Here is a 15,424-nt window from a genome sequence, read left to right as displayed (position 1 = left end):
GAGTTCCTGAGACTGATTTTCCCTCCCAATACCACACCCCTCCATCACCCTCATTCTGGCCCAGGTCCTGACCACAGAAAAGCATGCTTGTTTCATCAGATTTGTCAGATATCTTTCCCGCAAGCCATTTCCCACAAGCTCATCTTCAGCTGAGCCCCTCTATTTGTGTTGACACATTTTATATATGCCTTTATAGCTCTATGGTGTTTTTTCAGGTTGGACTGACCTTTGGAGGTCATCGAGTCCACCCCTCCAGCTGAGGCAGGGTCAGCTAAATCAACATTCTCAGCAACTCGTCTAGGTAGGCTTGCGATATCACAGAAGCACAGAAACAGAGAATCATTTAGCTTGGAAAAGACCTTAAAGATCATCAAATCCAAATGTAAACTCAGGACGGCCAATTCCATCACTAAATCATGCCATGAAGAACTGCATCTACCTCTTTTTGAAACACCTCCAGGGCTGATGATTCCACCAGCTCCCTGGTTCCAATGCTTGACCACCCCTGCAGTGAAGATGTTTTTCCTCATATCCAATCTGAACCTCTCCTGGTGTAACTTGAGGCTGTTGCCTCTTGTCCTGTCACTTGTTATCTGGGAGAACAGTCCTACCCACCCCATCTACAACCTCCTTTCAGGTACTTCTAGAGAGCAGTAAGGTCCCCCCTGAGCCTCCTACGATCCAGACTAAACAACTCAAGTCCCCTCAGCCACTCTTCATCCAAGCAGGGATCCAGACCCTTCACCGGCTTTGTTGCCCTTCTCTGGACACGCTCCTGGACCTCAACGTTTCTCTTGAAGTGAGGGGCCCAAAACAGAAACATGTTGGTCGAGGTTTGACTTCAGCAGTGCCGAGTACAGGGGCTCCATCACTGCCCTGGTCCTGCTGGCCATGCTCTTTCTGATACCAGACAGGATGCTATTGGCCATCTTGGCCACCCCGGCACACTGATGGCTCATGCTCAACCATCTGTCAACCCTCACCCTCAGGGTACTTCCCCACCAGGCAGCCTTCCAGCCACTCTGCCCCAAGCCTGTAGTGTTGTGTGGGGCTGTTGTGACCCAAGTGCAGAACTGGCACTTCTCCTGGTTGAACTTCATACAGTTGGACTCACTCGAATGGTCCAACCTGTGCAGACCCCTCTGCAGAGCCTTCCAGCCCTCAAAGACATCAGCACTGCCACCCCACTTGATGTTGTATGCAAACTCACTGAGGGTGCACTCAATCTCCTTGTCTGGATCGTTGATAAAGTTCTGAAGCAGGACTGGCCCCGACACTGAGCCCTGGGGAACACCACTCCTTATGGGCCGTCACCTGGATGTCATTCCATTTACTCCCCCTCTTGGGGCTTGGCTGTCCAGCCAGCTCTAACCCAGCATAGAGAACACCCACCGAAGCCATGAGCAGCCAGTTTCTCCAGGAGAATGCAGTGGGAGATGGAGCCAAAAGGCTTTCCTAAGGTCCAGGTAGACAGCATCCACAGCCTTTCCCTCATCCACTGGGCAGGTCACCTTGTCCCAGAAGGAGATCAGGTTCATCAGGCAGGACCTGCCTTTCATAAACCCATGCAGGCTGGTCCTGACCTCCTGGTTTTCCTGCACCTCCTGTGTGATGGTGCTCAGGTTGATCTGCTCCACAACCTTCCCTGGCACTAAGATCAGGTTGACAGGCCTGTAGTTATCCCGATCCTCCCTCCTACCCTTCTTGTAGGTGGGCACCACTTGACTAACTTTCAGCCTTCTTGGGCCTCCCCAGTTAGCCAGCACTGTTGAAAGTCATCGCTGTGCTGAGGCAATAGAGAAACAGACCAGTGATTTTCAAAGTGTTCCTGCATCACGGGATGTCCATGGTCAAGGACACAATCAAAAGCACCTTGTCCTTTCTGGGTATAAGGTTCACCGGAACCACATGTCCTCTGGGGCTGCAGAGGCATCACTGGCAGCAATGCCTTCTCCTGCAGCACTGCACAGTCCAGCCCTGCATGTCTCTGGTCCCAAGGACAGCGTGGATTGCTCTCCTTAGGGACATCTCATATCACCGTCACAGTGACCTCTGTCCACCACCCCAGCATGCTCTGCAGCAAAACATTTTGCTTGCGTGTGACCTTGGACACTTGGTACCCATTATTATTTTCGTTGTTACGTGTCTGAGCTTGGCCCTGGTGACACAGGTGTGGTTCGGGGTAACTGCTCTGAAATAACCTAAATCAGGGAGGGGAAGGGGAAAAGTCTTATTTAAGCAGCGTGAGGAAGCCTTAGGATCAATAACCTGACATCTTATTGGGGAATGTAGAGATCCTGTGGGTTTACATGGCAAGGGTCTGGGAGCGGTTTGGAGGTGTTTGTAGGTCTGGCAAAGGTGAGAAGAGATCAAGCGCTGACTCCATGGCAATAAATCCACTTTCATTTGACTCCAAAATGGACCAGCCCCTGCCCAAACCTGAGCCAATAAGCAATTCTAGTGGCACCTCTGTGATACCCTATGGCAGAAAGGACAAAACACAAAGGGAGAGGGGTGAGAATTATGTGAGAGAACAACCCTATAGACATCAAGGTGAGTGAAGAAGGTGGGAGCAGCTTGGTGGGATCCTGCCAGTGGTCAAGTAGCCACCCACTGACAGTCACAGGGCAGTGCAGTGACAATGCTGCTTTAGGTGTCTGCAGGTTCTTTGCATGGGCATTCTAGCACAGTTGACAGATAGGCCAACAGCTGTGATGCTCCCCTGGATCTGAAACCCTGCATCATTTGTGTCCACCTTGGTTCTAGGAGCTAAGAAATGGTGGAGTCTCATCTCCCAGGGGGAGTGAGGCAGGAGAGCAGCAGAGTGCAGGTGCCAGGTCACACACTGGCAGGCTGTGGCCTGTGCAGAAGGAGGGAACGCTCCTTAGGGTTCCCTGGAATTGCCTCAGAAGTATAAAGTCCATTTTGAATGTTGGACCTGTTGGAGGCTGCTGTCCTTGCCGAGCAGCTGTGCTGAGCTCTGCCACCTGCCTTGGCACTTGGTTCCCTCAGTGTCACAGCTCTGTCTGCAACAGGACGGGCTCCAGCTGCCTCTGCGTGGGCCCCTGGCTGAGGGCACTGCTGCACATCTGGGCTGAAGCCCCCCAGCTGTGGCACCAGCTTAGCTGTGCCTGGCCATAAGGCAGCCGGGTACCAAGTGTCCCCGAGCCCGTGGGTGCAAAGGCTTTGCTTCAGAGCAGAGACATGGCCCGGGCAAGGGAGAGCTGAGTCTTTAGCCCTGAGACTACAAACCCAGAGCTACATGCCTGCATTGTGTGAGAGTAGCTGAAAACATCACACCCCAAACCCCCACACTGGAGATCTGAGCTGCTTTCATGTGAGCTTCCTTCTGTACTGTCTACTGAAGGGTTAACAAAAGGTGACACTCATGCTGAAAGCTTTTTTTTCTAGTAGGAGAAATTCCACTGCTGGAAATAAGTGTCTGCAGAGCTGAGAGACAAACATCAGTGACTGCACCATCCTGCTGCCCAGCAGGTTCCCCTGCAGCCCCAGGGACAGCTGGAGGGAGCCCAGAGGGGCAGAGGAGGGAGGCAGGGAGAGCTCAAAAGCTGGTGGGAGGCTGCTGAGAGCTCCCTGCTGGAGAAATGTGCAGAGCCCTTGAGCCGGTAAGTGTGTGGCTGCAGGGCAATGCCTCTGCAGTTGCTAGCCGGGTCTGCAGCAGCTGGGGCACCCCCAGCCTGTGGGACCGTGTGGGAGCCTTTTGCTGTGGAGGAGGCCAGTGTGCTGCAGAGCAGGGCTTCCCTGCTGCAGCGTGGGAGGGCCAGGGCATGTGGGCTGCCTTGTGCCAGGGCCGGCTGCAGGGCTGTGAAGGTGGCTGTGCAGGCAGGGGTGCCCAGGGCTGTCCTTGCCAGCAGGGTCCCTGCAGCCGCGGGGGCTGTGTGCTGGGGCAGGGGCTCTGCCGCCTGCCAGGGGCAGCTCTCAGCCTGCCGGGGGGCTCCCCACAGCTCTGGGGGCGTATGGACTGAGCCCCGATCGGGAAGGATCTCTCTGCTGTTGAGAGTGTGCTGCATGGCTGAGCGCTGCTTACAAGGATAGGTTACCCTCAGAATATGTCTGGACGAGACTTTTCGTATCGAAGGTCAGCGCAGGGATTGCTGTGATAAATCCAGGGCTCTCCTCAATCTGTGTTTTCAGCTTTCTGTTGTTGGGGGCAGGAGAGGGAAGGCAGAAATGTTAATGGAGATCTCGAGTTTGAAGATGTCCCTGAGACTGCCAGCTGTAACTCTGAGTGATGAGGAGGTCTGCCAGGAGCCTCCTGAAGTGCCCTCAGCCACTCCTCCGCCTATGAACAGCAGCAGCAGCACCTTTGCTGGAGCCATCAGGGTCGTTCTGAGCTGCCCTTTTCCCCCTGCGGACAGGACCCTGCGCCCAGCCAGTGCCCTGCAGAGAGGCAGGTTTGTGCGGGGCCAGTGCACAGAGGCAGAGATGTGGTCTGTGAGCGCTGACAGGGAAAGACCTGGCACAGGGAGATACCTCCCACAAGGAAAATCTCCTGACATCCAGGATATTGCAAGGACTGATAGGAAACTTCAGACAGAATTGTTGTTGAAAGCAGAATCAGAAAGCTCTCTCTGACCATGTGCAGTGCAGACCCCTTTTCTCTGAGGCATCCCCCTGGCTGCTCTCCCCCCAGCAAAGCCTCTGCCCTCAGGGCTGGGGGTCCCGAGGTGTGAGCCCCCCCCTCTGCAGCCAGAGCTCCAGCAGAGCCGCGGTGCAGCTCTGCAGCCACGTGCCCCGGTCCCTCTGCAGAGCACAGGGGCTGAGAGCAGCTGCCCGGCAATGTTGGTGTGTGGGAGGTGGCGAGCAGAGCTGGGCAAGGGCAGCGCTGCCCTCAGTGCCTGGCACGCTCGCCCTGGACACTCTTGCCTAGACCGTCAGTGCAATTTTACTTCTTTCTCTGCCTTTTTGTGTTAGTTTTATTCTCTTGCTCTTGCTGTCAGGCTCTCTGGGGATGGGTGTTTCAGCTGCAGAGTCACACTCTGACCTTGTGGGTCCTCTCCTGCAGGTGTGTCCATGGGAACAAGTGTCCCAGCTTTCCTCTCACCTGTGGGGCTGTGGGCAATGCCCTATGTGGGGCTGGGCAAGGGGCTGGCTCTCCCTCAATCTGATGCTCTTGTTAGGGCACTTGGCTACCTCCTTGAAGTTCCCTTCCAAGCAGTGAGTTGCCCTCCAGAATGGAAACCTGTCCCCTCGCACCCATTAGTGATCTGAAAGCCCCACGTAGAAGCGTAGAGTTTCTGTGATGGAGAAAACGCTGTTGGGGTGGGTGAAATGAGCTGTGTATCCTTTGCTGTGGGTGGGATGCTGAGTTCTGATGAACGTCTACAACCTTTACTGGTCTGTGGTGGGTCAGTCTGTTCTCAGCAGTGCCTTGTGGTATTTCAGGGTAACATGGGAGTGCTGCCACCATTCATCTCAGGAAGGTGCAAGCCCACAGAAACTGGGAACCAGATGGACAGACCACCTCCCCTCACTGGGCACTCACCCACAGGCAATCCTCTTGCCTCACAGACCTCACTCTGTTCCACCGGAGGGCAGCCAAAATGCTCTGCTTTTCTGACATCCGAGAATACACAACAGGAGAGATGGGGGGGAGCTGTGAAAAAAACTAAAACTCTCTTAAAATGCCTTCACACTTCCTGTTCCTTAGCACTGGCGCTGCAGATGCTGACCAGCCCTTCTGCGTTGGCACTGGTTTCACAGGACAAAGTTAAACACCAGGACTGGTCCCTGCCCCCACCCACTGCTGCAGAGTGGGGCTGGCTGGTCAAGAGCCCGTGGGCAGATGCCCTGCTCTTCATCGCCCACACGGCCAGCACCAAGCAGGGCTGCAGCCACACAGCTGCAGGAAGGTCTCTGAGAAAAGAGAGGGATGTCTGTGTGTGACGGGGGGATGGTCTGTGGGAAATGGCTTTGATTTTGCTTGCAGAAGTCTCCCATAAATTATCACTGTCTTTTTCTCCTGTGACAGGACCCTATGCCCAGAGGCAGCAGATGTCCAACAGCAGCTCCATCACCCAGTTCCTCCTGCTGCCATTGGCAGACACACGGGAGCTGCAGCTCTTGCACTTCTGGCTCTCCCTGGGCATCTACCTGGCTGCCCTCATGGCCAACGGCCTCATCATCACCGCCGTAGTGTGCAACCACCACCTGCACACCCCCATGTACTTCTTCCTCCTCAACCTCTCCCTCCTCGACCTGGGCTCCATCTCCACTATTGTCCCCAAAGCCATGGCCAACTCCCTCTGGGACACCAGGGACATCTCCTACTCAGGATGTGCTGCACAGCTCTTCTTGATTCTCTTTTTCCTTTCGGCAGAGTGTTCTCTCCTCACCGTCATGGCCTATGACCGCTACGTGGCCATCTGCCAGCCCCTGCACTACGGGACCCTGCTGGGCAGCAGAGCTTGTGTCCACGTGGCAGCAGCTGCCTGGGCCAGTGGGTTTCTCTATGCTGCGCTGCACACGGCCAATACACTGTCACTGCCGCTCTGCCAAGGCAATGCCCTGGGACAGGTCTTCTGTGAAATCCCACAGATCCTCAAGCTCTCCTGCTCACACACCTACCTCAGGGAAGTGGGGCTTATTGTGGCTAGTGCCTTTTTATTCTTTGGGTGTTTTGTTTTCATTGTTCTGTCTTACATGCAGATCTTCAGGGCTGTGCTGAGGATCCCCTCTGAGCAGGGACGGCACAAAGCCTTTTCCACGTGCCTCCCCCATCTGGCCGTGATCTCCCTATTTGTCAGCACCTCGTATTTTGCCTACCTGAAGCCCCCCTCCATCTCGTCCCCATCCCTGGACCTGGTGGTGTCAGTTCTGTACTCGGTGGTGCCTCCAGCACTGAATCCCCTCATCTACAGCATGAGGAATGAGGAGCTCAAGGGTGCAATGTGCAAACTGATAGCTGGATGTTCTTCTGAAGCATTAACATTATGAATAGCGTTTATAATGTAATTCATCACAGACCCAGACTGTCTTCTGAATTTTTTGCATTTGCTTGTGGTATTTAATTTCTGATAAAGTGGCCATTCCCATTCTAATTTCTTCTGTGATTTTCCTTTCTGAAGGTGCCCTGCTCTCTCTTTGTCTAACAAAACCAAAGGGCCATTAAGCAATTTTAATTTTCCTGGGATTCTTCCTTCCAAGGCCTTTCTGGAGCTGCAGGGACAGTTCCTGAGTCCACAGACGGAGGGGAAAAGTTCCTGGCATGGCAGCATTGCCAGGGAACAGCAGCCCTTGGCTCTCCAATACTGTCCTCCTTCTACCTACACACTCCCCTTCTGACCCCCTGCCTTGGTGTAAGGCCTGAGTGCTCTGGCAGCTTGGTCACCGCCGTGCTGCGTGGCAGTCCTGTGAGCGCAGGCAGGGGCAGGCAACGGGCACTCTGTGACGGTGCTGGCCTCCATCAAATGTTCTGGATTTGTGGAAGCCACCTGAATGCAGCACTGCAACGTGCTTCCTTGAACCGAGGTCCCCGTGCCCATTGCTCATGACGAGGGCCATCTCCGAGAGGTGCCGAGCAGGGCGCGACACCCCCGGGCTGAGGTGCTGCCAGCCTCTGGCAGGGGCAGCAGGAGGCCAGGCAGTCACTGTGCCCGCTGCAGTGCTCTGCCTCCGCACGTGCCAGGGACGGGCTCGTGCCTCTGAGCCCCCCTGTGTGCGTGAGGCTGGGGTTCAACCACGGCAGCAGTGCGTGAGGCCAGCTGAGGTGGGGACACCTCCCAGGGCCCGGCCGTTCCTGTGTGTGACTGCAGGAACAAAGGCCACTGTCCCAGGGAGATTCATCTCACCCGCCTTGGGCAGGCTCATTGCAAGTGCCTCTGTCTGATCACGGCACCCTTTCTGGATGGTGCCCTCAAATGTGTCCGAGCAATCAGGGAGGTTCTGGGGTCCTGGCAAAAGGCAGACATCCAGCCTTTTGGGATTTCTGCACCCATACGTATTGAGGAAAGAAGGGGATGGTTTGTACCTGGACCTTTGCAAGGGGTTTGACTTTTTCTCCTGCAGTTTGTTCATAGGCAGATGGGTGACTTCTGGAGTGAAGAAATGGAGGATGCTGTGGGTGGGAAGTTGGCTGGGGGCTTGTGGCTATGTCTCGAGCTAGCTCAACGGCGTCAGGGAGCAAAAACCGACCTTGGGAGAGAGACACAGTTATGCCTGTTGGAAGGAAGCCATGGGAGCAGGAAGAGGAACTTCAAGATAGGGAGTGGTCTGCAGAGCTCGTGGCCTTGTAGATAAAGGGAGTTGCTGAGCTGCTGTGTCTGTAATAAAAAAAGAGCCAAGAGTGGAAAATTGCTGAGCACAGTCCCAGGCTGACACGTCAGCCCCCTGCAAAGGTATAAAAGGCTTGCTTGATTTTAATAAAGTGTCTTCGAGGTGTCTTCGTGCCTTTGATCCGCTCCTAGAGTCGGTGCATCATACGCCACAGGGGCTCAAGACCAGATGTCACCAGTGGTCAAGTCCTCCTGGTGGCCACTTGTTGCAGAATGGCTGTGTGATCACGGCCATGACTCCCTTAAAGATCTTTGTGAAACAAAGTTAGCGTAAGTTAGCTGAAGCAGGCCTTGCAGCTGTGCTGAGGCATGCTGATAAGGAAGCTGAGAAAAACACTGACCTTGTGCCTAATGTTGTAAATAACTTTGAGGAATTCGCGTAGACAAGAGAGAAAAAAATATATGTAGCTAGCTATCCGCAGAAACCGCAAGTAGGAGGACGTATGAAAATGTAACCCTTTAGAGCTTAGCCAATTAGCAGATGATTTGTAGGCATAAAATTAACTGGAACTGTATATAAGACATAATCGCGCCGTAATAAATTGAAGCTTGCTTTATCACTCACATTGAGTCGGCTGCTTGCTTCCCCTCGCTCGTCGCAGCCACTGACTAGTGGCATCTTCCAGTGTGAGCAGTTGGGCCAACTGTGTTGAATGTCTTTATTGTCTCCCAGTACAAGTTGACAAAGTGGCTTTTCAGACCCTTCTGTGGATGATGCCAAAGTGGGCAGAGCCCTTGAGCGATGCCAACCAGTTCACCCTGCCTTCAGCAGGACAGCTGGACAAGGGCATTTACAGGGGCCTCTCCCAACCTGAGATATTCTAGGACTCATCGACTCACTTCCCTGGAGAGCTCAGTTGGGATGGGATAGCAGGGGGAAGAAGGGAAAACAGAGGCGCAGAAGCAGAGACAAAGCATGGTCCGGCAGAAACAGAGCAGTTCCCCTGAGGAATGTTTCTCCACCCAAACTGTGGGTAGGAAATCCATGAGATAAATTGGCTGAGAGAAGCTTCCCTTCATCTGCTGGGTGCTGGGCCACGGGGAGGGTGATGGCTGAGGACGGTATCTCGTGGTCAGTTGTGTCTCAGGGACTCACATCCCAGCAGGAAGCCAATGGCTGTGACGGGGGCAGTGAGGCCAGTTCTGCCTGCGGAGGGGACAGCCCAACAGCAGCAATGTGCCTGGGAAAGGGGCGGTGAGGTCACCTCTGCCTGAAACAGCGCGTAGGGCAGCCCCTGACTCACGGCTGGGACACGTGCTGTTAAGCTCCATCTGCCCGTGCCTCGGGCAGGCCAGCAGAAGGCCCCTGGGTGGCACGTGGGCTGTGAGATCCCCTCTGCCTAAGGACCTGGGCTCACCCCACCAAGGGGCTTATTTCTTGCTTGTCACGTCGCTGCTGCCTGAGAACATGGCAGCACAGCAGCAGGCACACCGCTTGCTCGTGTCTATGCGAGAAGCTGAAAGGCTCGCAGCCTTGGAAGAGTCTGAGATCAGTCCATGTGTGTGTGTTTGCAGGAACAGCGTGTGAGGGTGGGCAGACATCGGTGCATGTGTGGCAAGGGCAGGGTGAGAGCAAGGTGGGGAAGCCAGATGGGTGCCTGCAGCCTGCCGGGGAAAAGCAGCAGCTGTGGGACGGCGTAGGACAGCGTGAGATGGAAGGCAAAGGGCACGGGCAAGGCTGGAAGTCACCAAGAGAACCCAAGGGTTGTCGCCTTGCGTACGGCCATTGTCTCTGCCACCAAGGCCTATGAGAAGGCGAGTTGTCCTGTGGCCCTGGGCCTCATGGCCTCCTTATGACCACTTGCACTGAATTCTTCTCCCTTGAGTGATACTGCCCAGTGAAAGTTCCCAGCATTGGCCACAGCCTGCCACTCTGAGGCCCGGCACCTGCACTCTGCTGCTCTCCTGCCTCACTGCCCCTGGGAGATGAGACTCCACCATTTCTTTGTTGCTGGAGCCAAGGTGGACAGGGGTGACGCAGGGTTTCAGATCCAGCTGAGCATCACAGCTGTTGGCCCATCTGGCAGCGGTGCTAAAATGCTGATGCAAAGAACCTACAGACACCTAAAGGAACATTGTCACTGTGCTGACCTGTGAACGTCGGGGTCAGTGGGTTGACCGTTGGCCTCCATGAGCCCACCAAGCCTCTCCCTCACTGCCCCCCCTCCTTCTTCACTCACTTGGTGTTTGTAGGGCTGTTCCTGTGCCCTGTTTCTCACACCTCTCTCTTACAAATGCTGCACACTGTGTTATGTCCTTTCTTCCACTGGTTTTTCACAGAGGTGCCACTAGAATTTCTTATGAGCTCAGGGAAGTAGCAGGTCCATTTCAGAGCCAGCTGAATGTGGCTTTCTTGGCCATGGGGCCAACTCTTGACCTCTTCTCACCTTTGTCAGCCCTACAATCCCCATGACCGCTCCCAAACCCTTGCCATGTAAACCCACGAGGTCAGAAAAGTCCCCAGTAAGATGTGAGGTCGTTGATCCTAAGGCTTCTGCAGGCTGGTTAAGTAAGAGTTTGGCCCCTTGCTCTCCCTGATTTAGGTTCTTTATGGCAGAGAAGAGACGCATTGGACCTCAGCTGTGGCACCAGGGCTAAGATCAAACATGTAACAAAAACAGCGGGTACCAAGTACCCAAAGTCCAATGCATGCTAAATTTTGCTGCAGAGCATACTGGGGTGGTTGGCAGGTGGCACTGTAATGGTGAAATGAAATGTCCCTAAGGAGAGCAAACCCAGCTGTCCTGAAGACCAGAGGGACAAAGGGCTGGGCTGTGCAGTGCTGGCAGGAGAGGACATGTCTGTCTGTGTTGTCTCTGCAGCCCCAAAGGACCTGTGGTGCAGGTGAACCTCATGTCCAGGGAGGACAAAGTGCTTTGGAAAGTGTCCTTGGCTATGGACATCTCGTGACCCAGGAACACTGTGAAAATCGTTGGTCTGTTTCTCTAATGCATCACCACAGGGGTGACTGTCAAGCGTCCTGTCTAAGTGGGGAGGCACCAGAAGCCTGGGGGTTAGTCAAAGTGGTGCCCACATGAAGGAAGCGTAGAAAAGGGGATCCTTCCTAGGACTGTCAACCTGATCTTAGTGCCAGGGAAGGTTGTGGGGCTGATCATCCTGAGCAACATCCAACAGTAAGCACAGGACAACCAGGAGGTCAAGACCAGCCAGCATGGGTTTGTGAAAGGCAGGTCCTGCTTGATGAATCTGATCTCCTTCTGGGACAAGGTGACCTGCCACACCTTGAACACTGTGTTTCTGTTTTGGACCCCTCACTTCAAGAGAAATGTTGAGGTGCTGGAGCATGTCCAGAGAAGGGCAACAAGGCTGGTGAAGGGTCTGGAGCCTCGGTCTGTTGTAGAGTATCAGAGGGGACTTGGCTGGTTCAGTCTGGAGAGGAGGAGGCTCAGGGGGGACCTTACTGCTCTCTAGAAGTACCTGAAAGGAGGTTGTAGATGGGTGGGCGTAGGTCTCTTCTCCCAAATAACAAGTGACAGGATAAGAAGCAACAACCTCAAGTTAGACCAGGAGAGGTTCAGATTGGATATGAGGAAAAACATCTTCACTGCAAGGGTGGTTCGAGCATTGGAACAGGCTGCCCAGGGAGATGGTGGAATCACCAGCCCTGGAGCTGTTTCAAAAATACACAGATGCAGATGGTTCAGTGATGATTTACTGATACTCAGGTTACGGTTGGATGTGATGATCTTTAAGGTCCTTTCCAACCTCAATGATTCTCTGTTTCTGTGCTTCTATGGTATTGGAAGCCTACCTAGACGAGTTGCTGAGCAGGCTGCTCTAGCTGACCCTGCCTCAGCTGCGCAGTTAACGGTCAGTCCAACCTGAAAAACAGACCATAGAGATATAAGAGCACATATAGAATGGGTCAACACAAATAGAGGCGTTCATCTGAAAAATGTTTCTCCACTCAAATGGATTGCGGGAAAGGTATTTGATAAATCTGAGAAAAACAAGCCTGCTTTTCTGTGGTCGGGTTGTGGGCCATGAGGAGGGTGATGGAAGAGTATAGTATCAGGAGGGCACCTGCGTCTCAGGAACTCCTCATGCAGGAGGACGTGCCTGGCTGTGTGGCGGCCTGTGAGGTCACTTCTGCCTCTGGAGGTGACAGGCCAGCATCAGGAACGTGGCTGGGACAGTCCCTCTGCCAAGGGACCCCATAGGCCCCATCCAGGGGAAGGGCTGGGGTAGGGGTTGTCACGTCCATTGCACCTGGGGACATGATGGGACAGCAGCAGGCACAGGGCTTGGTCATGTCCCTGGGAGAAGCTGAAAGGCCAGCAGCACTCATGTAGTTTAGAAGATCATTTGGAGGTGACTTCTTCCTGGTGAGGGGAAAGACCATAAGAAAAGGCTAATGGGTTGTGTTCCCTGCTTGAAGGGCAGTTTCTGAGACAGTAGAGCTTTCCTGGGTAGTGTGAAAAAGCAGGTGAGAGGAAAAAAATTCACAAAGTGCTATCTCAAAGGTGGAGAGTGGCTATCGGGAGTAAGAACTGTCACTCCAGGGGTCCTGCTGCGGTGCCAGAGCTCAGCCAGAGGGAGCCTGGATCAGCCCATGGTTTGTGTTTCAAGGAACAGCCGGTGAGAGTGGAGGTACCTCAGCGAAGGTATGGCAATGTTGGGGTGAGAGCAAGGCAGGGCAGCGAGATGGTGCCTACAGCCTGCAGGGAAACAGGGGCAGGGCTCCAACCATGTAGGACAGCCTGTGGTGGAGATGGCAGAGGGCACTGGCAAGGCTGGAAGGAAGGAAGAGAACCCAGGTCTGTGTCCCCTTGGCTGAGGCAGCTGTCTCTGCCTCTGAGGGCCATGACAAGACATGATGTCCTCACAGCACGGGGACATCGTTGCCTCCTTGCAGCCCCATGGGGAAGCTGGAAGTTGCTGTGCCATTGCTGTCCTTCACTGGGCATTGGATGCCCACCTTCCATGGTCCCCAGGAAGAGCCCTGAGCCCTGTGTGAGGGACAGCACCGACCTTCCCACAGGCTGCAGGTCACGGCTTGACCTTTCTGCTTCATCAAGCAAGCCAAGGCTTTGCTCAGCAGCAGAGCTGCCTGCACAGCGCCTTTGCCTTCCTGCACTCACAGCCTCCAAGGATGGGCTCTAACAAGGCCATGGGGAGGCTTTCTCAGCCATGGCCCTCAGCGGGGCCCGTTAACGCTTCCACGGACTGTGGGCTTGGCTCCTGACTTGGTGTTCTTGAGAGGTTTCTTCAGTGTCCTCTGAACACCTGAAGTCCACAGCACTGCAGACACGCTGGGCTCACGACGAGGGAGAACGCCCTGACAAGCCATGTCGCTTCCATCAGGGACATCTGGTCTTCAAGTTTGGCTCCTACACTTAATGAGATAAGTTTCAGCCGTACAGTGAAAGAGAAAGGCAGGTAATGAGCACCTTGGAGAAATGATAGAAGGCTTTTCCAATTGCTCTTGATGCACAGTGTCTCCTGAGGAGATGCGGACAGGTAGGAAAATTAATCCCTGGAGTTAAACACTGCGTGGACAGCCTTGCTCCTCAGCTCTCCAGCCCGGTGATATCTCTCCTCAGTCCCATGGCACTTACATCACTTTACATCAGACTTCTTCAACCAACTCTGCAGCTGAATATAGCAAATTCTTGGCAGTAATTATTGGCTGCTTTCCTTACAAGGTGTAAACAGGAGTGGGATAGAAATTAATAAATAAAAAATACATTTCCAGCTGTATAATTGTTAGTTCAAGCAAATCCCCATGAGGTTTATTGCCACAACTGAAGAGTTGCCCATAGAGAAAATTACAGACGCTAATGAAAGACAGTCCAACTTTTCCTCTCTGAACCTTAAAGCAGAAGCTACATCGGTAGAATGGATTGGAGTGATCACAGAGGAAGAGGAGAAAGGCATCTGGGGATGAACTTCTTAACCCAGAGCTGTAAATCAGGAAAGCAGCACGTCAGCGTATTCCCAATGTCTTGAATTCCAGAGAAGGTGTGAACTTCCTGGGACTCATGACAAATATTAGGATGTTTCCAAATCTTTTTTTGTATCTGTAGAAGTTCTCCCACTTTGATCTACGTATATGCAACAACTGGTATTAACAACAGCACAGACTCTGCCTTCAGACGCCAGCTTCATATCTAATGCCATTCCATTTTGCACAGCTATAGGGGCTATTCCTCACACTTCCTCCTGCAAAGCCTTCATGGCACCTGCAGGGTCCTTGCCCATCTCTTCCATTGCTGTGCATCTCTTTATCACTGCCTTCTCCAGTTCAGGAACCGCTGACCAAGGAGTAACCACAAGGCCACAAGAAGGCTGATGATCTGGGCTGTCATTATGACACCCATTACATCTGAGAAGCTCATAGGCCAGTAGGAGGCACGTGGCCATGAAGGTGAGTTTGAGGTCCCTGGAGTGTCCAGTTCCCTTGGGGGACTGGCCATCAGCAGCCCAGCTGGTTATGGCTGCAGTAAGAAAGGCACTTGGACTCTGAGACAAAGTGTCATTTCAAATGGCCTTGGTTAGAGCAAACTCTCTACACACAGAGACAACCGTGTCAGCTGTATGCCGTCCCTTCCGAGGCCGGGAACACGGAGTTTCCAGCGTTGGGAGAGTGGTGCAGCAAGTGGTGCAGATCCTGCCTGCAGAAGGCTTATCCCACATTGCCTCCTGTCAGCTCTTGAAGTGTTTTCTGCCAGGGAAACCCATTCTAGTCATCACTTCTTGTGTTCTAAGAGGAGGTGTTCACTTGGGAGTTGGTAACTGCAGTCCCAGGTAAAGGTAAGGGCGTGCGGTTGGCCATTCACCAGCATCTTCCTGCAGATTCCTTCTTCCAATATGGCTTATTCTGCAACCCAGGGACACACTCAGCACAGCACAGCCTGAAGGCCAAGAGGTACATGAACACAGCACAGGCCTGCTCTGATTTTCTGTGACACTCATCACTAACTCCTCCATGTGCAAAGGTCTTCTGCTCAGATTCTCTCAACCTCCTGATGAAGGTTAGAAGGAGAACGATATCTCCTTTAGACCGCTAGAGAAATAGGTTTAATTCAAGGGTTAGGTTGATTGGAAAGTGGAAGATGATCCCCACCAACATGGCAGAAATGCTTTGCTGGACTTGTTTTGAACAGAAA

General features: G+C 53.5%; 1 protein-coding gene and 1 long non-coding RNA gene across 2 annotated transcripts in view; both read left to right on the top strand.

The window, feature by feature from the left end:
- Positions 1–15,424, top strand: part of LOC308057833 — a 47,257-nt gene that overhangs the window by 5,041 nt on the left and 26,792 nt on the right. The window lies entirely within an intron of this gene.
- LOC308057819 (olfactory receptor 14A16-like) lies at positions 5,442–7,933 on the top strand. The gene has a single exon (XM_080411853.1). It carries the CDS (start codon positions 5,929–5,931, stop codon positions 6,955–6,957), a length of 1,029 nt encoding a protein of 342 aa, XP_080267979.1. The 5' UTR covers positions 5,442–5,928; the 3' UTR covers positions 6,958–7,933.

This window comes from Falco punctatus, assembly GCF_963210335.1.
Source record: "Falco punctatus genome assembly, contig: scaffold_46, whole genome shotgun sequence".
NCBI classification, from domain to species: Eukaryota; Metazoa; Chordata; class Aves; order Falconiformes; family Falconidae; genus Falco; species Falco punctatus.
This window is presented reverse-complemented; position numbering and strand designations above follow the sequence as displayed.